This window comes from Lampris incognitus, chromosome 5 (genome assembly GCF_029633865.1).
Source record: "Lampris incognitus isolate fLamInc1 chromosome 5, fLamInc1.hap2, whole genome shotgun sequence".
NCBI lineage: Eukaryota > Metazoa > Chordata > Actinopteri > Lampriformes > Lampridae > Lampris > Lampris incognitus.
The window spans coordinates 24713603-24737871 of NC_079215.1; the positions used below are offsets into that span (position 1 = coordinate 24713603).

Genomic DNA, 24269 nt, shown 5'->3' on the forward strand with positions numbered 1-24269 from the left:
TCAATATATTTTAATGAACGTGAGTTCATTTTACAGTTTTCCCGGTTTTGCAAAATTACACGGATTTCTTGGTAAAATTACATGAACAATAATAATAATGACAATAACTTTTATTTATATAGCACTTTTCTAAAACAATGTTACAAAGTGCTTTACAAAAGAAAAAAAAACAGACAAGGCAAAAATAAGAATAAGACCAAAGGACATGAGCAAAGAGGCGGTAACAACAATGAAAGAACAAGACCAAATAAGAAGGAATAAAAATAAAAACAGTATAAATCAATAAAAACAAATACAAACATTTGCAAAAGCTTTCACAAATAGAAAAGCTTTAAAAATATTTAAAAGAAGCTAAACACTTACTTTGTCTAGTTCAATAGGGAGAGAGCTCCATAGTTTGGAGGCTTTAACAGCAAAAGCCCGATCACCCTTTGTGACAAACTGTGACCTGGGAATAACCAGCAGGGCTCCATTTGCAGATCTTAATGGTCGAGAGGGCGTATACCAGGTCAATAAATCAGAAATGTATGTAGGAGCAAGACCATTTAAGGCCTTAAAAGTGAGCAATAAAATTCTAAAATCAATTTGAAATCTAACAAGGAGCAAGTGTAGGGAGGCAAGCAACAGGAGAGATACAGTCATGCCTCATTGCCCCAATAATGAGTCGAGCAGTGGCATGTTTTACCAACGGCAGACGGTGGAGGGAGCCCTTGCTGATACCCAAGAAAAGTCTGTTGTAATAACCAAGCCAAGAAGAGATAAAAGCATATACAACTTTTTGTAGATCAGCAATTGATACAAAATGACCTAATTTTAGAGATTGCCTCGAGCTGGAGAAATATGACTGAACAACATGTTTGATTTGATTATCAAAACGGAGGTTAACATAGAATATTATGCCAAGATTCCTAGCAGCCCACTTAAGACTATTTGACAGACCACCAAGATCAGTACCAAAAGGGCTGATGGAATTTTGGGGACTGAACAGAATGACTCCAGGCTTATCATTAAATTTAAGAAAATTTTGGGACATCCAGGATTTAATGTCAGAGAGGCAAGTTGTGAGATTTGCTAAGCTGCTAGAATCTGTGGGTTTTAGTGGCATGTATAATTGAGTGTTGTCAGCATAAAAATGGTAAAGCACATCATGATTTTGAATAACCTGGCCAAGAGGCAGTATGTATATAGAAAACAGAAGGGGGCCAAGAACTGAGCCTTGAGGGACATCACAACTCAACTGAGCCATCGAGGAAGCAGAATTACCCAGAACTACAGAAAAAGTTCTGTTGGAGAGGTATGAGTGTAATAAACTAAGACCTGAACCCTTGATGCTTAACCAAGTCTCCAAGTGATGTAAGAAGATACTGTGATCGACTGTGTCAAAGTCAGCACTTAAGTCTAAAAGAACTAAAATTGAGCAATCACCTCTGTCTGCAGTCAGCAATGGGTCATTAGTAACCTTAACTAGCGCTGTCTAGGTACTATGAAGTACTCTAAAGCTAGACTGGAAACTGTTAAAAACACTATTAGTGTTCATAATGTCTTTAAGCATGCTCAATAATCCAGGTAAGGAAATCACAGAAAAGTGAATCAATTCATCTGGACCCAGCGTTTATTGAGAGAAATGTTTCATCACTCATCTAAGTGATGTATTCAGTCTCAACTGACTGCACGCATCCCCACCCTTTTAAACAATACAGTGGCATAACGACCGAAACCAGCGATCAGTTTCATATGCAAATTGCCGTGACCATTAACTAGAGTTACAATGGCAATGTGTACTATTCACAGAGGATTGGAAAATAGTTGCAATCATAGCACTGTAAGATGGCAACAGATATACTCTTAGGCCCCTCCCCTCAGTTTAGGGATGGTCATTCCGATGGCCTCTTGGACTCCCTCATTCAAACCAGTCTCCCTCCCTATCAAGGATGTGCACATCCTCATCCTTGAAAGCATGGCCACTGGCCTGTAGATAGGTGTAGACTGCAGGGTCCTGGCCTGACGTCTTCGCTTTTTTCTGCGTTGTACCATCTTCTGTTTGGTTCCCCAATGTACAAGTCACGGCAATCCTCCTGGCACTTAACAGCGTACACTATATTGCTCTGTTTGTGCTGGGCGATCCGATCCTTGGGGTGGACCAATTTCTGGCACAGCGTGTTTTGGGGTTTGAAAGCAAGCGAGACACAGTGTTTGGAAAATATGTTTCACAACTGTTCCAAAACTCCCACCACATATGGAATCACCGTTGGTTTGTACTTAGGCAGCTGTTGTCCTTCTCCTCTCTTCGATCGGCTGGTGCACTGTTTGGGCATCTTCCTGGCTTTGACAAACGCCCATTTAGGATATCACACTTAACCAAGGACCGTTTAATGTGGGATTTCTCCCCTTCCCTGGCCACTGTGTCAGTGGGGACATTGTCAGCTCAGTGATACAGCATCCTATTAGTATTATTAATTATCAATTATTATACTATTAGTGTTCGTAAAAGATATCAATTGAGATGAAATTACTTTCTCCAGAACCTTAGTTAAAAAAAGACAATTTGGAGATTGGTCTGTAGTTATGTAAGGACAAGGACAATTTGGGTTTCTTTAGCAATGGGTGAACAATGGCCTGTGTAAAATTCTGGAAAAGAACCAGAGCCCTGAGAATTATTAAGAATTTGCAGAATAACTGGGTTAACAGTGGAAAATACCTCTTTGAGCAGCTTAGTGGGGGATGATGTCTAAGATGTAGGAGGGGGAGTTCATATTGGAGACTGTACTCCCTAACACTGAAATTGTAATAGGTTGAAACTGAGTAAAAGAGGCAGAATTAACATGGGGAATGGCGAGAATGCAAGAGCCAGGCTGGATTTGGGACCTGATATTCTCCACCTTTTTTAAAAAATGAGTGAGAAATTTTTCAGACAGCTCAACATCGGGTTCAAAGAAAGAAGTGGAGGGACCATTAATAACAGAATCAATTACCCTAAAGAGAACTTCAGGATTGTGCTATTTCTAGATATCAATTCAGAGAAGTAAGCTGATCTCGCATCCTTAACTGCTTTCTGGTAAATTAACATTTAGTTTTTTAGAGTGTTATGTGTTATTTCAGACTTATTGACCTTCCATTGTCATTCAGATTTTCTACAGTCTTTTTTAAGGGCGTGACTGTGATCTTTCAGCCAGGGGAGGTTATGTGATCTTTGTTTCCTAGTTTTAAATGGTGCAACTTGGTTGAGGATGGATAGGCATTGATCATTGAATAAATTTAACAGTGCATCTGGATTGAGAGGGGCTATAGTGGAATTAAAGGATGATGAATTAAAGGCATCACAGAATTTAACTGCAGAACTAGTGTTGAGAACACAAGAGCACGTTTTAGGATAGCGACTACGAACAGAGAGCTGTAGTGGCACTTTGAAAACTACAGCTTTATGATCAGTTACAAGCACATCCACCAGATTCAGACACTCGGGAGAGAAACAAGATGAGAGTACAAGGTCTAAAATGTGACCTTTGGAATGTGTGGCCCCTTAAACAGATTGAATGAGGTTAAAGGAGTCTATAAGATCTAAAAAAAAAGTGAGTTGAGATTAGACTACTATATGTAAGTGTAAATGTTCATATATGTCCTGTAAAATAACAGAGAAGTCTTCAATTGAAAACCACATCAATTTTGCTATTTTCTTACAGATATTAATCCAGTTTTTACAAATGTTACATTTGCAGTATTTTTTGGGAACCCTTCTATTTTCCATCACTATTTAAATGTGAATGACATGACATGTAAAGTTATAGTAGTATAACATCTGTGGTAATGGAAAAAAAATTCTACAGTTTATCATTGTTAGCCTGTCTTACAGTCTTCATGTTTGTTGACAGTCTTCTGTCAATAGTCTTCTGACTGTTTTATTTTATTTATTCATTTATTTCATTATTAATCCCAGTGGGGCAATTCTTTCTCTGCATTTAACCCATCCTAACTGTGTAGCCAGGAGCAGTGGGCAGCCGCCGTGCAGCACCCGGGGACCAACTCCAGTTCTTTTTTCCATTGCCTTGGTTAGGGACACAGACAGGAGTATTAACCCTAACACGCATGTCTTTTTGATGGTGAGGGGAAACTGCAGCACATGGAGAAAACCCACCGCAGACACGGGGAAAACATGCAAACTCCACACAGAAAGACCCTCAAGGTTGGACAACCCCAGGGTTCGAACCCAGAACCTTCTTGCTGTGAGGCAACAGTGCTAACAACTGGGCCACCATGCTGCCCGTTTTATTGTACTATTTTTTCCCCATGGTGTCAGCAAATTTAGATGTAGCCTACTTTTTAACAACATCATAAAATCTTTGCAGCATAGACAGCCTTGGTATCAATAAAAGCTAAGGTTAAATTGAAATGGACAAACAAAAAGTAACAAAGTTCTTCTAATTTAAAAGTGACAAGAGTTCTTCTGTTGTTACATAGGGTCACTTCCATATGTTAACTTATGTGTACACAATAACATGCACGATACTTCATTCTACGTACCAAACAGTACGCCCCAACGGTATGCATTACACACTACATACTATACTTAATGTATGTCCAAAGTACAAACAATTCACACACTATAGCTGGCCTTTTTTTTTTTTTGATTGACCCCCCCCTTTTTTTTTTCACCCCGATTTCATCCAGCCAATCACCCCACTCTTCCGAGCAGTCCCGGTCACTGCTCCACCCCCTCTGCCGAACTGGGGAGGGCTGCAGACTACCACATGCCTCCTCTGATATATGTGGAGTCGCCAGCCGCTTCTTTTCACCTGACAGTGAGCAGCATCACCAGGGGGATGTAGAGCATGGGAGAATCACGCTATTCCCCCCAGTTCCCCCTCCCCCCGAACAGGCGCCCCGACCGACCAACCAGAGCAGGCACTAGTGCAGCGAACAGGACACATATCCACATCCGGCTTCCCACCTGCAGACACGGCCAACTGTGTCTGCAGGGATGACTGACCAAGCCGAAGGTAACACAGGGATTCAAACAGGCGATCCCCGTGTTGGCAGGCAACAGACTGGATTGCTATGCTACCTGGACGCCCCACTGCAGCCGTCTTTTAATCAATTTACTAGAGCTATGAGCAACATAGAGACGTCATTTGATTTGTTACCCATTAAACAGTCTGGAATTTAACCAATCAATTGTCCATAGCTTTGCTGGAAAGCTGTAAAAAAAATAAGAATAAAGACCCATTCCCTGAAATGGTTTGATTTTTTTTCCTTCCTAGATTTAAGGTGAGCTAAAAGTTGAGCAACGGGAAATACCGGGATTACCATTTTCTCTTTGAACTGGGATAAAAAAAAAAAAACTAAATCTACCTGACTGGAGAGATGCAGGGCACGAGGGAGTGAGAGATGGCGAGATCAAGCGAGGGAGGAAACGAGTGAGAGGGTAGAGTGAGAGAGGTTAGATGGAGGAATGGAAATAGAAGTGTCCGGTGGAACATTTTTAATGCAATCTGTTATTTTCCACCACATTAAGGGACCAAAGAAGCAATTCAATTATGGAATGGGGGGGAGGGGGCGCGGAGAGCCGGGGGGGGGGGCAGGGGGCAGAGGACGTAAATTGGAAAATAGCGAGTTGAAGCAGACGTCAAAAAGAAATATTGTTGTGCTATTTCCATCACCCTCCCCTCTCGTTTCCCTTCCGCTTTTAGTTAACGGTGTCGAAAAGTTGATGTAAAACTGTATCAATCTGACTTCATATCAGTGGTGTCATTTTTATAAAAACAGCCGACAAACATCCTGACGACTAAACAGGCAGGTAATATTAGTTTCATCAAAACGTCATCAGGCCTAACTCTCAAATAGCAAATAAAGCACACCTCCGCTTACGCAGATGTTTTCTTAACATGAGTTCAGAAAGGAATAAATAAATGGATGAGTAAACAGGAAATAAGAGTTGCATCACCTGACGGCTTTTCTGTCCAACGTAGTATGGTGACACAACACAGCTGCTACGTCATTTACACCTTTGTGTTTTTCTGGACACAGTCTAAACTGCTCTCTTTTCCTCCCTTCTCTGTCTCACACAGATGCACACACACATGAACACAAGCGTGCGCGCGTGCACACACACACACACACACACACACAACATCTGCTCATAAAGTTCAGACAGCAAGAAAGTTCCTTCTGTCTAGATCTCTGGTGTGTGTGTGTGTGTGTATGTGTGTGTGTTTGTAACAGAAAGTGAGGGAGAGAGAGAGACAAGATAATGAATCACTCCCACCATTAAAGTGTTGTTTGATAAATGAAAACAAATGAATGTCTGGAAATGGACACACGCACACACACACACACACACACACACACACACACACACACACACACACACACACACACACACACACACACACACACACACACACACACCTCTGCAGCAGATGGCTGCTTAGGCAAGCGCAATCACTAAAAATACTTCCCATAAGGCCTGACTCTGAGCACCTGTGACATCAGTCCTTTCTGCAAGCCTGCAGTCTATGGAAACAACAAGCTTTCTTGGGTGTCTTCCCTGCGCTCGGTGCTTATCCGCGGATCACTCTATGTTTACTTTAAACCGTGTGGGCTATTTACGCCAGCTACGGCAAAGCAAAGCCGAGGTCCAGCTCTTCCAATCTGGTCCTGTTGATGCCGGTGGCCAGCAGAATTCCTTGGTGTTCACGTGCAGGGGCCCTCGGAGCTCATTAGCATCAGCGGCTTGTCCTCTGCGACCCGGACTGCGAGTTACAGCTAAATTATACACATCCACATCAGCAGCGTCTTGGTCTGGCAGTTTCGCATTGACTGCTGCTGGATGGCGGGAAACAAAACAGACTCAATATGTCTGATTTTCAGACACCGGTGGAAAATGGCTTGATGGAGGGAAGCGAAGAAGGACATTTTAAGAGAGGGAAGATGTGAGGAGGGCAGACCGGACCAAGATGCGGCAAGGAGGCAAGGAGATAGAGGCGTGGGGGGTGAGGTGGGGTGGAGGGGGTGCGGGCAAGGGCTTGATTAGATTAGAGCAGAATGTGTGTGATGTGACAGCTTGTAAGGACTCTGCTGGCTAGTGTTTGGAGGCCTGGGGAGTTTGGGAATTTTGACAGACAGACAGGGTGTTGGTTCAGGGTGGGCAGACGGGCTTACACGCAAAAAGACTGGCTGTTAGGATGTGCGAGCGTGTGTTTACGTGTGCATGTGTGTGTGTGTGTGCGTGTGCATGTCTGCAAATGTTTGAGGGAAGGAGGCTGTGTGCGTGGACATAAATCAGGAGAGCAAAAGAGACAGACAGAGAGACGGGGAGATGGGCCCGGGGACTCTGGGAATGATGCATATCGGATCGATAAACTTCATAAACGACATCATCAGCTCGGTCACCGCGAAGACAGCCAACCGTCAGGCACCATCTGGCCCCGTCTCGCTGGACCACAGGATCAGTGAGCGTGGCTTCAAACACACACACACGTGCACACACACACGTGCACACACATACACACAGACAAACCCTTGCACAAACACATGCATGCTAAATATGCAATCATATGCATTTGCTTTCACATGCGTGACTGCATACAGACACTAAAGCCACACACAGGCTCCTGAGTTTGGTCTAAGCATGTATCCATGCATATGTGCACGTTTGGGTGTGTTGTAGATGGGTGTGTGTGTGTGTGTGTGTGTGTGTGTGTTTGTACTTACACCACAGTAATTTAGTCAGGAACAGAAGTTTATGAGCTGGGTGACAGTATGGCCTGCTGAATGGTAATGAATCTGGAGAGAGAGACTGGGTGGAAGTGAGAGGGGGACAGCCAGGGATAGTGACAGACGAAAGCAAGCAAGAGGAGAACTCAAAGGGGGAGTAAAGTGGAAGCGAGAGACAGCACGAAGGAAGAGGGAGGACGAGGGGGGGGGGAAGACAGAGCGTGCAAAGACAAGAAGAGAGCTCTGAAGAGAGGTGAAAATTAGTCTTTCCTAAGAGGGGTTCGCAATAGGTGGTGTACGTATGAGGACATATCAGGCTGTGAGTGTGCGGCGCAGGGGTGACACCTACTCCAAATGTCACACAGGCACATACGGTGTAACAACTTCTGTCTGGATCACAATTAGGTTTCGTCCACTTTTCTGAAATATATTTCATCCATTTATTTCCCAGCAGTACCTTGAATTCAAAGTAGAAGAGTGCACTCAGTAGACTGCAGATCTCTGCCCTCCTCTGGTGCTCAGACTTGGTTGAAAAACAACCTTTTTTCTGGCCTACGGGGGAAGGGAAAATACGGCGACACTGCCTATGTATCGCCCCTTCTACGGTGCCTGGACTTAGGTGAAAAACCAGCCGAGGAATCAGCACATGATTGCAGTATAAAACAGGTTCTTCCAAGGTTTTGAATCATCGCAATTTTGAGAGGCTCTTGATCATACGGTCATTACTGTGCACAAAAATTATTAGGCTGACAGGCCCAGTAGTATAAGAGATTAGCAGTGGACACACACACATACACACACACACACACACACACACACACACACACACACACACACACACGCAAAGAAAAAACAAGTGTTGTAGCATAGCAGTCTATTCCGTTGCCTACCAACATGGGAATCGCTGGTTTGAATCCCTGTGTTGCCTCCAGCTTGGTCGGGTGCCCCTACATACACAATTGGCCTATCTGCAGGTGGGAAGCCAGATGTGGGTATGTATCCTGGTTGCTGCACTAGCGCCTCCTCTGGTCAGTGTGGGCGCCTGTTCGGGGGGGGAGGGGGAACTGGGGGGAATAGCGTGATCCTCCCATGCACTACGTCCCCCTGGCGAAACTCTCTCACTGTCAGGTGAAAAGAAGCGGCTGGCAACTCCACATGTATAGGAGGAGGCATGTGGTAGTCTGCAGCCCTCCCTGGACTGGCAGAGGGGGTGGAGCAGCGACCGGGATGGCTCGGATACATCAGCCGGATACAACTGGAGAGAAAAGGGGGGGGGGACCCACAGACTGTCAGTCTGTGGATGTGCAGCCCCCTAGGCGGACCCTCGCACGAATGTGGACCAATATGAACTTGCACTTTGCTATGCCCCCCTTTTGGTCCAACCCTAACCCTGTCTTGATTTTCATCCTATAATAAAGCTGAGCAAACCGTTTATGCGCCTCACACACGGTTGATTCTGACTGGGCAGCGACAAGAATATGCAACACTTCCTGTTTTGACTGCAACCTACAGGATGTTGCTCCTTTATAACTTTTGCATTTTTTTGGATTAGCAAAATTCTTTTAATAACTCTTGATCATGTCACTGCCTGATCTGAGTCAACCATAGATGTGAGTCACGCAGGCATGAGCGTAAATGGTTTTCCCAGCTTTACTATAATAAGAAAATAAAGACAGAAGTTATTATTGTTGGTTCATCCGGTGTTCCTCCTGTTCTCCTGTGCTGAGATCAGCAGTGATGATTTCCTGACTTGCAAAATACGCTTGTCGTTTCTCGCTTCTCATTTATTTTCAAGACTCAGACCTGAATATATAATATTTTGACAATGTCAATGCCGATCTAAATCAACCATTTGCAACTGTGCATGCTTGTAGATCTACAGTTGACTCAGATCAGGCAGTGACAGACAGCAGCGTTGGACGAGTGAGGTAGAGAGTGAATGAAGAGAGCGAGTGGCGGTAGAGAGAACATTTATCAGAGGTTTTGACTCACCGGCCGCAACCACAAGAGGTTCCTGATCATAGTCATAACTGTGCAAAAAAATATTAGGCTGACAGGCCCGGTAATATGTGAGATTAGCTGCAAACACACACACACACACACACACACACACACACACACACACACACACACACACACACACACTAAAACGCAATATCCCCTCCAGGCTACCGCCTGATGCGTAATTATCTAATTTAAAGAGGTAGTAGACCTTATTTTATGATTTTATCTTAGCTGAGAACATGTTGGTGTGACCCTGGGGCCAGTCGGACTGATTGCCCTTGTGATAAATTCACCAAAAAATGAGACTCCATCGCATGGCAACTTTAGGGATGTAAAAGAAAATGTAGGGTTTGTTTTTTTTTTCCCCTGGAACAAAACGCACATTAGATTCAACCCCACCCACTCACCCCCATCCTCATTTGCTTACTGGGGGCATCAAAGGCACCCATATTACATAACCATCACATGTGGGGAGCAGCATATTAGACCAATGAAAAATGAGCAGAGTAGAAAGGTGACATGCCAACATGAGACAACTCATCTCCCTGGGTAGACCGGTGAGAAGCTTGGGTGGTGTTCTACTACAACACTGCCACCTTCGCCCCCCTCCCAACACACACACACACACACCCACACACACACCCACACACACTTTTTTAATCTGCTATTTTAAAATGTGAGCGTGTGGACAGAGACTAAAATCAAGCGCTGACTTACTGTTTAAAGGTGAAGACACGGAATACGGAGAAAGTTCAAGAATGAATATGTTTTCTATACAGCAGTCATTTCCCCAAAGAACCAAAGCTGACCAGTGCAGAGCACGCCAAGAATGGGTGGGTCCAACCTCTCCATGGGGGGAGGGCTGCAGACTACCACATGCCTCCTCCGATACATATGGCGTCGCCAGCCGCTTCTTTTCACCTGACAGTGAGGAGTTTCACCAGGGGGACATAGCACGTGGGAGGATCAGGCTATTCCCCCCAGTTTCCCCTCCCCCCTGAACAGGCGCCCCGACCAACCAGAGGATGCGCTAGAGCAGTGACCAGGACACATACCCACATCTGACTCCCCACCCGCAGACACGGTCCATTTGTTTTTGTAGGGTCGCCTGACTAAGCCGAAGGTAACACGTGGATTCGAACCGGCGATCCCTGTTTTGGTAGGCAACAGAATAGACCGCTATGCTACTCGGACATTTCTACACAGTATTGATCATGAAGGATCCCCACAGGGGTACAACACCTTCAAACTACCAGCCTCTCCACAACATGGAAGCTCCTCTCAGGGATCATAGCAGCTAAGTTGAATAGGCACATGAATCAGCACATGAGCAAAACTCAGAAGGGCTTTGGAAAGAACACCAGAGGGGTCAAAGCACCAGGTACGGGTTGATAGAGCTGTCACTCAAGACCCTAAGATCAGACAGACCAACCTGAGAACTGCCTGGTTGACAAGAAGGCCTATGACTCAACGCCTCACACGTGAATACTGGAGTGCTTGGCACTACACGGCCAACAGGACACACAGAACCTTCCTCAAGAACTCAACGCGGTTGTGGAAAACAAGCTACGCACCAACTCAGGGGGTAATAGTGTCACAGTGTAACCAACAAGCCGCCCCAAGCAGTTTTGTGGTTGGCACTGCTGTCTCACAGGAAGAGGGACCCCGATTTTGATCCCAACCCTTCGGTGTGTAGTTTGCATGTTCTCGCTGTGATCGTACCTGTTTTTACTACACCCCCCCCACACACACACACCCTCACACGTACGCACACAAACGCATGCGCACACACACAAAATCCAAACACTAACATGTACACACTCCAACGACATGATTGTTAGGTGTCCAGCCATGGTGTGTGTGGTGTGTGCATGGCAGGTTGGTACTCCCAGTCTGAGCAACGACGGCAACAAAAAGAAAAGAATAACTTCCTGCATTGAATAAGTGGATCAATAGAGTCCAAATTAACTAACTTCACTTCAAAACCCAATACCAAGTCAGGTTACTATGCTACAAGACATCGCAGACAATGGAAAGCGGATGTGTTTACTATATGAGTCAACTGACTATTAAGCCAAGTTGATGAAATCCTCTCCTCTGACTCACAAGTTGCCGAAACAGCCAAGTGCTCCTTCACCAGGACCCTTAGGTTTTGGTATTATCTGTCACTGTTTCTCCACCTCTATAATGGAGGTGGATGCAAGGCCAACAGAAATAGAGTTCGACTAAATGTCCAAGTCTAAAATAAAAGCAGTGTCATCGAGAACATAAAGAAATAGGCCTCTGTGTCTTTGTGTTAGAGCTGCTCAAATGATGGGAGAGGAGAAGATGACAATTTTGGTTTATCTAAATATTTCATACACATATATATTTCTCCAGCAGTCCAGAGACATGTAGGTCAAGTGAATCAGCCATACTAAATTGTCCCTAGGTGTGAATGTGTCAGCCCTGTGATGGACTGACGGCCTGTCCAGGGTGTCTCCCCGCTTGCCGCTCAATGACTGCTGGGATAGGCTCCAGCATCCTGTGACCCCGGTTGGGATAAGAGGCTTGAATAATGGATGAATGGATGGATGGATAAATATTTCAGGATAGCACTAGTATTTTTTACACCATTTCCATTTCATATAGCAGTGATGTGATTAATTATATGAAGGGCAATACACTTTCGTTAAAACGTTTCAATTTCAATTTTGTCCCCCAAGTCTAAATTCCCGAATACCAACATTCATCCAGATAAATGAATCTTAAGTTACCCGTGCACACCCCTAATTTAAATTACATGTATTGTGTGTGTGTGTGTGTGTGTGTGTGTGTGTGTGTGTGTGTGTGTGTGTGTGTGTGTGTGTGTGTGTGTGTGTGTGTGTGTGTGTGTGTGTGAGAAAGAGCGTCATCGTGAGCATGTGCGGGTATGTATGTTTTTGGTGTGTTAAAGACTTACATATGGTTGCTGGGAATGATCTTGTGTCCGTCTCGGTACCATGTAACTACAGGCTGAGGGAAGGAGGCAAGTGGAGGAGGTCCAATGACCGCTGCTCGGCCTTGAGTCACCGTCCTCCTCTGGTCATCAGTCGAGAAGCTTCCCAGGACTGGCGGGAGGAAAGAGAGACAAAGAAGGAGAGGAAGTAGGGGAGGAAGAAGGAGGATGAAGATGCAACATGGAACTATTGTCGAGCTGCATCAAAATGAGGAGAAGGAAGGAAATAGCTCAGGTACTCAGCAACATCCAGGCACGTTTAGCATGAGAGCATTTCATTGGGTACAAAAAATGTGCACTTCCTGTTTCGTTCATATACTCGGCCATGTCCCATTGGTTGACAAACCATTTTATATGTTCAACTCACAAGCGCAAATATAAAACGGCTCAAGATGGGATCTGGGACGTCATCTCAAGGGAGGCATATCTCTGTTGTTTTAAACTGCGACAATATGGTGGTGCAGTGGTGAAATAAAAAAATAAAAAAATCACTGCACTGCTTTTAACAGATTTACTTGCTTCACATCAGAAGATGTAGACCAAAATTTATTGGTTTGACCATTTTAAGGTTTTTTTTCCCCTTCTTTTAATAATTTTCTTCGTCTTTTTTTTAAATTAGAGGACCAAAATTACACACACGCAAAACACAAAGAATCAAAAAGACCAACTACCTGACTAGTGAGTATGACAGGACTAAAATAAGGACAAAAGCAACATAGGACAAACGAATTACAAGAGCAATGTGAAAAATTAAACAAAATAAAAAAGTGAAATGAAAAGGGTACTAATTATCACCTTCTATACGAGTCAGAAACAAGTGTGGAAGGCATTTGTGAGGCAGCCTCCAAAGTTGATTATAATAATGGGGGGGAAAAGAGCAGAACTGCACCCAGTGGAGGAACTTCACAAGTCCTCGCTAACTTCATTTGACATGCTTCGTGTGTGTGTGTGTGTGTGTGTGTGTGTGTGTGTGTGTGTGTGTGTGTGTGTGTGTGTGTGTGTGTGTGTGTTTTGTACTCACAGGCCACGTGCACCTCTATTCTCCTGTCTATGAGTGCTCCCATCCTGTTTCTAACCATACACTGGTACAGACCAGCGTCAGTCCTGCTCAGCATTGGGACAGACAACCTGCGGAGAGAAAGAGACAAGAAGGAAACAGGGCTGTGATGTTCAGGTTGGTTTCATGGCTGTGGATTCACTGCAAACCAGAGATGCAAGACAGTTTTCACAGTGATTTCTGGAGATCGGGGGGGGGGGGTGTGAGTGCATGTGTGTGCGTGTGTGTATTTCCTTTTTCATGACCTTGCCAAAGTTGCTGCTGCTCTCCAACAGAAGGGAAGGCGGACAAGTGATTGTGTAAGTGTGTTGGAGTCTGTGTGAGTGTAAATTATTTTCAGGGCATGTGCTCATGTGTGCTCATATCCAAGTGCATGCATGTTTGTGTGTTCAAGCTGGACTTAATGGGGTTTAAATAGGCTGTGCGACTCTAATGGGAAGCCTGGCATGGGATTGAGGTTAGTGCTGTACTGGTGGCACACACACACACATATGTGTGGAGAAACACACACACACACACACACACACCCACATGTATGCATCCGCACTCACACAAACAGACACACACAGACTGGATAAACAACCCAAAACTGGACATCGCTTTGGGGCTCATTACCAACACCAAGACAGCCAGGTATTAAACTTTTAGGCTGCCAAATCATGTGGCCAACATACATGCACAATGAGATAGACACACACACACACACAAACATTTTGACTTGGATTTGATAATAAAACATCTTGAAATAGATTCCAAGACTGGACAAAAGCTCCTGCTGCATTTGCTGTGTGTGTGTGTGTGTGTGTGTGTGTGTGTGTGTGTGTGTGTGTGTGTGTGTGTGTGTGTGTGTGTGTGTGTGTGTGTGTGTGTGTTTAACAAATGTATGCACAACAGTCTTAAATTCCAACCAAAGAATCCATTGTCTACAGATTCCAATCATTTCTATTAACGTCTCTTCTATTGACTGCTTGCAGCCAAATGACGATGACGATGATGTCGATTCACCTTGAGGACACAGTCAAGGGAGACCAAAACATGCCCTCTGGGAGACCAAAACATCCCTTCTGTCTAAATACATTTCAGTCCTGGGTACGACGTGAAACTGCAACCGTCGGGTCGACGGCAACTAAACCGGCACCCCCACTTCAGCCCTTGGGTTGTTGTGAGGAGGGTGTGTGGACACCCAGCAGGACTAAAAACAAAACCCGTCAAAGGGCAGGTGAGTTCCTCTGTGAACCAACAGCCATCCATACCTGGAGAGGAGACAGGGACCACCAGGTACTCCCCCTACTGAAACACAATGACGACTCAACTGAAGAGATTTGTTGAGGAATCAGCTGTGCTCCTACGACCTCCATAGGTTACAGAACTGATGATGATGATGATGATGATGATGATGATGATAAATACATTTATACAACAGTTAGTTCCGACCAAGTCATTTGATTGAACCAGAGGCATTCCATGAGTGCTAATATTCAGTACAACAGCACTGGGACTTTTAACTATATGTATCACTCCGCCGCACAGGTGTTCTAAAGTAGCTAGCCAGCGGTAACCTGTGTAAACCTATACAAAGTAGCAAGCTGTGCAGGAAAATGCTTGTGTTCAGGTTGCCTGGCAATGGTCCGAATTCAAGAGCGCAGTTGAGGAACTATTTGTTGGCAGCGCTAGATAAATGATTAAATAAACAAACAAATCATAATCTCTTGTCGCTTATTACTGTTAACCAATAAATGGCGATTGTGGAACTGTTGTATAAAAGTAATATCACACTTAAGGTCATGCTGTTATACTGAATATCAGCACGGCTGTGATTATCTTCGGTACTCGGCCTGCGGCCTCGTACGTACAGCCACGCTGATATTCAGTATAACAGCACAACCTCGAGTGTGATATTGCTTAATTGACACATTATATGTGCTTTCATATTGCTTACGTACAATAGCAAAAAAGAGTGTGAACACATGAGGAACATTTGAACGCCTCTTTTCAATATTTACTTAACACTCATTGCATTCTCTGAGCAAAATAAAATCATACCTGAAGGCAATTGATGAGGGCATATGGAGAAATGTAAGTACAGGACTAGCTTATTTTCCTTTACACACGCCGCGTGCTGCTCATGTTAACCAATGTGTTGCGCATTGTGCAGGTTGCTGCACTTTTATCGGCAAAATTAGGCAGCATATTATTAGCACCGCATCCAGGAGATGGCTAGAGAAACTGTTTTCGTTTTCATGAAAATTACTCACTTGTAAGCCAAATTGAATTATAGAGTTGTTGAGGAGGCTGCAATAATGTTGCGTTTCCTGTCACTGACAGTCCCGTATACAAGCCAAATGTTTTTGAAAAGAGGTCTTGAGGGAAATTCACCTGAAGATGACTTCGTTCAGCATCACCAAGGGGGGAAACAGGCCAGTGGCTTTGTTCAGGGTAAGAGAAGATTCTAATCTTAATGTGGCCTTCACAAACAACATTCGTTTACAATTACTATGCTAACTCGTACTGAGTCGCCAGTGCCGTTTTGCACCTCGCCTGGCATCAAACAACAAGCCCTGGTTGAACCCGGGTAGGATACCTGAGGTTGTGGTATCTGCTGGTAAAGGTCTTTCCGGACTTGTCCTGCCACATCTGCTAACTGCTAATCACAAAAGCAGATAAGTTATCGATTAATCGATCAACAATTTTTTCAACAAAATGTCAAAAGTATTGACAAAACCCCACCCATCACAAGTTCCCAGAGTCCCAAGTAATTCTTGAAAGTTTGTCATTTAGAGTGTCTGGGTAGCACAGTGGTCTATTCTGTTGCCTACCAACATGGGGATCGCCGGTTCGAATCCCCGTGTTACCTCCGGCTTGGTCGGGCATCCCTACAGACACAATTGGCCATGTCTGTGGGTGGGAAGCCGGATGTGGTTATGTGTCCTGGTCGCTGCACTAGCGCCTCCTCTGGTCATTTGGGGTGCCTGTTTGGGGGGGGGGGACTGGGGGGAATAGTGTGATCCTCCCACATGCTACGTCCCCCTGGTGAAACTCCTCACTGTCAGGTGAAAAGAAGTGGCTGGCGACTCCACGTGTATTGGAGGAGACATGTGGTAGTCTGCAGCCCTCCCCGGATCGGCAGAGGGGGTGGAGCAGCGACCGGGACGGCTCAGAAGAGTGAGGTAATTGGCCAAGTACAATTGGGGAGAAAATCCCCCCCCCCCCCCCCAAAAAAAAAATTTGGCAAATGCTCATCACAAGTTCTCAGAGTCCGAAGTAATGTTTTAAAAGGGTTTTTTTTTGTTTTTTGGATATACTCTATTGATCCCCAGGGGGAATTACGCTCTGCATTTAACCCACCCTAGCTGTGTAGCTAGGCGCAGTGGGCAGCAAGTGTGCAGCACTCAGGGACCAACTCCAGTTGGTCTTGCCATGCCTCGGCCAAGGGCAAAGGCAGGAGTATTAACCCTAACATGCATGTCTTTTTTTATGGTGGGGGAAACTGGAGCACCTGGAGAAAACCCACTGCAGACATGGGAGAGAACATGCAAACTCCACACAGAGAGGATGACCTGGGATGACCCCAAGGTTGGACAACCCCAGGGTTCGAACCCAGGACCTTCTTGCTGTGTGGCAACAGCGCTAATTTCTGCGCCACCGTGCCGCCCAAGTTTGTGCTCAGTCTGACCGGCAGCTAATAAACCTTAAAGTACTTGTTTTATAATGACAGGAATCTAAAAAAGCCAGTTAATCTTAACATATGTCAAGCTGTAACCATCAAATATTTGGTATTCATATTTAATAAACGACTAAATTGATTAGTGGCTAAATAAAAGTACAACTGATTAATGTTCTGTTGACTGAATAATTCAGTTAATCAACTGATTGTTTCCGCATTTTAACCATGACTTGATAAACAATGTGCTCACTTTAGTTTGCTATTGGTAAACTTTAGGTGCATTTTATGTTCACGACATAAAAACTTCTTCGTTGGTGACTCTCAGCACACAAAAGTGGACAGTGGTTACAAATCATCTACCGATGTCCATTCGGCATTACATAAGCATTTTTGAGTACATTAAGTATACAAGCACAAATGTGCTTAGTGTAGAAAAACTCAAACTGAGGATATTAAGATATACCCTTTATCACGACAACATCAGGCCTACAGCTACAGATGGTCGTACACAAACCACACACACAAACAAAGCAACCTGCCAAGTGAATGTTGCCCTGTTCTCGCCAAACTAAACTAGCCAGAACGCCGAAGGGCAGCCCAGTGATACACAACGCCTCCCGGCACTAACAATAACTGGCCACAAAATCCTGGCACATACACAGCCCAAACCTCTTGTGTGTCTATGAGTACGTGTGTGTGTGTGTGTGTGTGTGTGTGTGTGTGTGTGTGTGTGTGTGTGTGTGTGTGTGCACACGCTTGTTTGCCTGTGTGTGAGAGCATACACATTTCCAACATCCCTCCTGTGTCTGAATGATGCGAAAAACAATTTTGTTTCACAGCTGCAGTGACGCCGAGAGGGACTGGTTCACTCAGATACACTGACATGCAGAGCAACAGACAGAGAGGGAGGGACAGAAAAAGAGAAGTAAGAGAGGTAGCTCAAATATATTGATTGGCTCTTGTCTCCCTCCACAGACCATACACGTTTTTATTGTGCTAATGTAATTATTTATCTCACTTTGGCTCCATTGAGCTATGGGTCCTGACCTTCTTCTAATGCACATCATCAACAAGCAGCGCTGTCTGCTGCAGCACTGCTCTGATGAGACATCTATGCTACATGAACGTATGGCATGATGGAGAGAGAGAGAGAGGGAGAGAGAGCGAGAGAGCGAGGCTTAGACAAAACGACAGAAACTTGACCCACCAGTAGGTGAGACAGGCAGAGGCCAGAATGTGCAGCTCACCTAAATTGAGGTGACCAGTCAGTGACGTTGCTGTTGTTAAATGTCCAGCGGTACTGGAGAGGCCAACTTCCTCCAGCTAGACAGGTCAGCACCAGCCTGTTCCCCTCCAACACCACCTGCTGCCCCACTTCCCCTCGACGCAGGTAGGGGGCCACTTCTGAAAAACATACAGAGGAAGAGAAATAACAATGTGAGATATTTTCATTCGTTGTTAGTTTCAAAACGTATGTATATACGGGTCTATGCAGTTGCCATACTTGAATGACTGGCAAACTTTAAGACTTTTCAACAAATTAGACAACTACAAAAAGATGAAAGTGTTTCTGTTTAATGTGCTTGCCACGGTACATTGCTCAAAGGCAGCTGTTGTTTGAGCCATGCCAGGCCAGATTATAATTATAGGTACTGGGATTGTAACTGGCTCGCGACCAATCACCATCTGGGCATTTAGGGAAATGAGTCGGTTAATTCAACAGCAATTGGCTGAAAGATCTGTCCATCATTTGCAGTAAAGCCCCTCCCACAATAAAAGAAAATGAATGCATGTCTGAGTGCCACGACAATGGAGAGGCGTTTTTATTTTCACAACGGGATTTATTTAATTAATCAAAAACATCACACACACACACAAACACACACACACACACAGCAGAGAGAGTTTGGGTACAGAAGGTTGCAGGTTTATCTGCTGGCTACAGTATGGACAGGTCCATAACCCTGTTGAAGGGTCTCTCTCTCTCTCTCTCTCTCTCTCTCTCTCTCTCTCTCTCTCTCTCTCTCTCTCTCTCTCTCTCTCTCTCTCTCTCTCTCTCTCTCTCTCTCTGACGGACGACTTTCTGTTACTTGCGGTGGAGGGAAGTCCACCATCTACGGTGGATTATTTATACGGGAGGGTACAGATGTGTGCTTGGGTCTGTGGGGATTTATATGAAACTTCTCTCCTTCCCAAGCTGATGCCTCCTATCTAAGCAAGGACTCTTGTGAGTCTTCACTTCTGCTTCAGTGTAATTAGCACGTGTGTGCATGTGTGTGTGTGCATGTGTGAGAGAGAGAGCGATTGGAGGAGAGAGATAGACTTGAAGTGGTAAAATGAAAAACGGATTCCAACTCAAGAGCTCAACTACTGTGGGCTTCATGATGAGATCATTTTCGAAGACTTTTCAAGCACGTGACTTCTGCTGGGATGTACATGGCAGGCCTTACCCACAGACGGTCATATTTTCAGTGTTAACTATTAGTGGAAGCTTCATGACAACCCCAACAAATGGACACACAGACACATTTCAACACAGAGCTTTACTGAAAATATTCTCATTGTGTTTCTATTTCTCATCAAATCAGAAACAATAAACGTTGACACTGGGTTCAGGGTTTCTGTTACCGTGTTTTTACTGGTAAAAACTCTCAAAATCCAACAAATCACACTCCATCCTGCCATGGAGTCTGGCAATAATTCCACCCAAAGAATGGAACATTTTATGAAGTTAAAGAAAATTAATACATCCTAATACAGAAAATGTAGACCTTCAAAAATAGGTAAGCCTGTCGACATCCAATTACACAAATTAATTTTCATTCTTCTTTCAGAATATGACTGTGGGAGATAATACAGTCCACCCCTAATGCCTTTCTATGTTCTTCAGAGCGATTTATTCACATGTCTACAACATGTGTCAAAAAGGTTTTGCTGAATGAAGCCATACACATACACACACATACACACACATACATACACATACACACACAGTGAGAAATATCACTCATGCGGCATTCATTGCATTCACATTGGGGTCATTTTTCCCTACCAATAATCAATTCTGTCTGAAGTATGCTAAATTTGTGTCACGACAAATGTAAAGATTTGAAGTGATAACTTCACCTCCAAATCTTTTGCATTGTTGTGTCATTTTTTTCACAATATACTTAAATCCAATTCAATTCAATTCAATTCAATGTATTGTCATTAAAAACAATGTGCAGGCACATGTTAAAAATGAAATGAGGGCTGTGGCTTCACCAAACAGTGCAAGACAGACACAGACAAACACAGCAAACACAGTATAAGATATACACACATGAAGACCACAACCTAAAAATAAGTTAAAAAACAGCAAGAGTACAAAATATTTAAAAATATCCACAGAGATTCAGTGGGTGGCCAGGTTCAGGTGGGCAACAGCTTGTGGACAGAAGCTGTTTTTGAGCCTGGTAGTGCGGGCTCTGAGACTCCTGTAGCGCCTCCCAGAGCGCAGGGGGGAGAACAGTAAATGGTTGGGGTGGGTGGGATCTCTGCTGATGCTGAGACCCCTTCGAAGGCAGCGTTTGTGATAAATGTCTTTTATGGCTGGGAGCTGGGTACTGGTGAGATGCTGGGCCGCCTTGACGACCCGCTGCAGAGCTTTCTGGTCTACTGAGGTGCTGTTGCTGTACCACACTGAGATACAGCTGGTCAGGATGCTCTCTATGGTGCAGTGGTAGAAGTTGGTGAGAATTTTGGGGAATAGACAGGCGCTCCTCAGCCTCCTCAGGAAATGCAGGCATTGTTGGGCCTTTTTCACAAGGGCCTGGGTGTTTGATGTCCAGGAAAGTTCCTCGCTGATGTGGACTCGTAGGAATTTAAAGCTGGAAACAAGCTCCACTTCCAACCCATTGATGTGTATGGGGGAGTGGCTGCAGCTTCTAGACCTCCTGAAGTCCACAATCAGCTCCTTCGTCTTCTGCACAGGACAAGATTGTTGGTAGTACACCATGATGTGAGGTGCTGAATCTCGTCCCTTTAGGCTGTTTCGTCATTGTTGGTGATACGGCCAATGACTGGTGTCATCTGCAAACTTAACTATAACATTTGAAGAGTGAGTTGGCAGGCAGTCGTGGGTAAAGAGGGAGAAAAGGAGGGGGCTCAGAACACAGCCTTGAGGGGCACCTGTGCTGAGGGTCAGGGTGGAGGAGGTGTGGTCACCTAACCTAACAGACTGAGGTCTGTTGGTCAGGAAGTCCAGGGTCCAGTTACAGAGGGAGGGGTTGAGCCCAAGGGAGAGGAGTTTGGTGGTTAGTTTGGCGGGGATGATAGTGTTGAAGGCAGAGCTATAATCTATAAACAGCATCCGGATGTATGTGTTGTTAAGTTCAAGGTGGGTCAGAGCAAAGTGCAGGGCAGTGGCAATGGCATCCTCATCCTTAAATGTAAAAGAAAAAAAAGTCTTTAATCACCATTTTCTAACTTTCAATATTTTTTTTTAATTGGAGTAGCCACAAGCTGTAAGCAGAAGATTCACGCGAGTCAGCTCATGTCTGTATTTTGAAAATCTATTAAAATGGCAAGGATTATGTTTTTGTATCCCCCCCCCCACCCCAATTATACCTGGCCAATTACCCCACTCTTCCAAGCCGTCCCGGTTGCTGCTCCACCACCTCTGCCGATCCAGGGAGGGCTGCAGACTACCACATGCCTCCTCTGACACATGTGGAGTCGCCAACCATCTGACAGTGAGGAGTTTCGCCAGGGGGGCAGAGCGCATGGGAGGACCACACTATTCCCCCCAGTTCCCCCTCCCCCCCCAAACAGGCGCCTTGACCGACCAGAGGAGGCGCTAGTGCAGCGACCAGGACACATACCCACATCCAGTTTCCCACCCGTAGTCATGGCCAATTGTGTCTGTAGGGATGCCCGACCAAGCTGCAAGTAACATGGGGATTCGAACCGGCGATCCCCATGTTGGTAGGTAATGGAATAGACCGCTACACTACCCAGATGCCTGGCAAGGATTTTTTAAATTCTATTTGTAGGGCTGCCACAGCACTCGGACCAACTGGTGCGTTATCCTAGATGCGTGTAACCATATAAAGAGGAGAGGGTCACACTCTGAAATATACCAATCAATAGATTTACTATCTCGTCTGTCTGACAAACCACAAAATGTTTTTGGCCACCCGGCCTTCATCAGTGTGGACAAAAAAACAGAGGGGAAGTCAGTTAAACAGGTGAATGCAGGGAGGGCTTTTTCAGTGAAATAATATGTCATGTAAAAACTTGATACTTTGTTCTTCTTGTATAGTGCAAGGTACAAATGATGGGATCAGAATTTCATCCATTTGTCCTACATTCTGCAGTCTCCCCGGACCCACTGGCCGTCACCAAACGTTTATAGCAGAAACACTATTTGGGGCTAGTTCACCTGGGTGTAACACTGTGACGTTTCCTACCCCAGCATACCAAACCAACAATAGTCTCTAAGTAGACACTTACAATGGACGCTGTGTCAGCAAAGCCCGTAGGAAGACCCTAGCCGCCCCAGCTACGGACTGTTCCAGCTGCTACCATCAGGCAAGCGGTACCGCAGCCTCAAAGCCCGGACCAGCAGGCTGAGGCAAATTTGTAATTTGTGATACTGGGCTATACAAATAAAATTGATTTGATTTGATTTAGGCTCCGGAACAGCTTCTTCCACCAAGCAACCAGGCTTTTTAACAAAGAACATTAAAGACAGTAAGCCTGGTGCCGGACTGACTGGTACTGACCTATGGTCTTCGGCGGATCATCAGTTTACACACAAACACACACAGACGTAGTTTGGCATACACAAACACACACAAATATACAAACAACTACATACACACATGTATATTTATTAAGGCTGGGCCTACACACACACACACACAGCACCCTACATAACCCACACATATTTATTATTACTACTGCTTTTTTGCTCTGTTTTGTTGTTATTTTAGTACTGTTGTTGCTGCAGTGTTGAGGAGCCGAAACACAAGAATTTTACTGTCTAGTACTTGTGTATTGAGACGTAACAAATAAAGAATCGTGAATCTTAAGTGGACCGCAATCGTTTGACTGGTCACTGAAAAGAACCGTGACATTTCAAGCATGAATATGCAAAAATTCACAAGGAAAATACATTTTTTATAACCTAACTTTACAATTCTCTATGATCAGATATCCAGGTGATATTATTGAGGTCAATGTGATCATCTTCTACCTATTTTCCATGGCTGGATAACTAGTCGATGCATTTCCTGGTTTTCAAGGACGCGAGGGAACACTTGCACATGCCTACAACATGCGGTCAGGTACGTACACGCAAACATGCCAAGCCAAAGAAACACCAGTAAAAAACACTTAAGGTGTGCTTGGTAGTGCCTCCTTATCTCTCCTTTCACTCCATTTATTCCTTCTTCTGCCACTTGTTGTCCTTCAGCCTCCATGTAACAGCGGGCAAACCCATTCATCTTTTTGCCTAAGCACTCAGCCCGCCTCCTCCTCCTCCTCCATCTCTCCTGCTCCTGAGACAGCCAAGTCCATTAGGGGCAAAGTCCAGGGACAGAAAGCGCTGCATACTGTGAGACACAAGGCCAGCTATTAGCAGAGTTCACTCGCTGAACTCGTCTCTCCTTTTGTTGTGCCGTCTCTGTCGGCCGGCCTGTCTCTCTGTCACTCACCATCACTGTCAGTGTCACAGGAAGCTCTCCCTCTGTAAGATGTCACCCCATCATTCTTCTGTCATGACCCACTTACCTGTCTCTCCCTATATAAGCTCATGTCGTTGTGTGCTATCTGTCTATCCATCCGTCAGTCAAGAATTAACTCTCTCTCTCTCT

General features: G+C 44.8%; 1 protein-coding gene across 1 annotated transcript in view; it reads right to left on the bottom strand.

The window, feature by feature from the left end:
* LOC130112914 (protein sidekick-1-like) overlaps nt 1–19009 on the bottom strand; it is a 329381-nt gene extending 310372 nt beyond the window's left edge. Inside the window, exons 1-4 of the mRNA XM_056280437.1 lie at nt 19000–19009; nt 18660–18816; nt 13713–13819; nt 12656–12803 (exon numbers count right to left, since the gene is read on the bottom strand). Of these exons, the coding sequence (XP_056136412.1) occupies nt 12656–12803; nt 13713–13819; nt 18660–18816; nt 19000–19009 (422 nt within the window). The remainder of the gene's footprint in view (nt 1–12655; nt 12804–13712; nt 13820–18659; nt 18817–18999) is intronic.
* Nucleotides 19010–24269: the final 5260 nt, after the last annotated feature.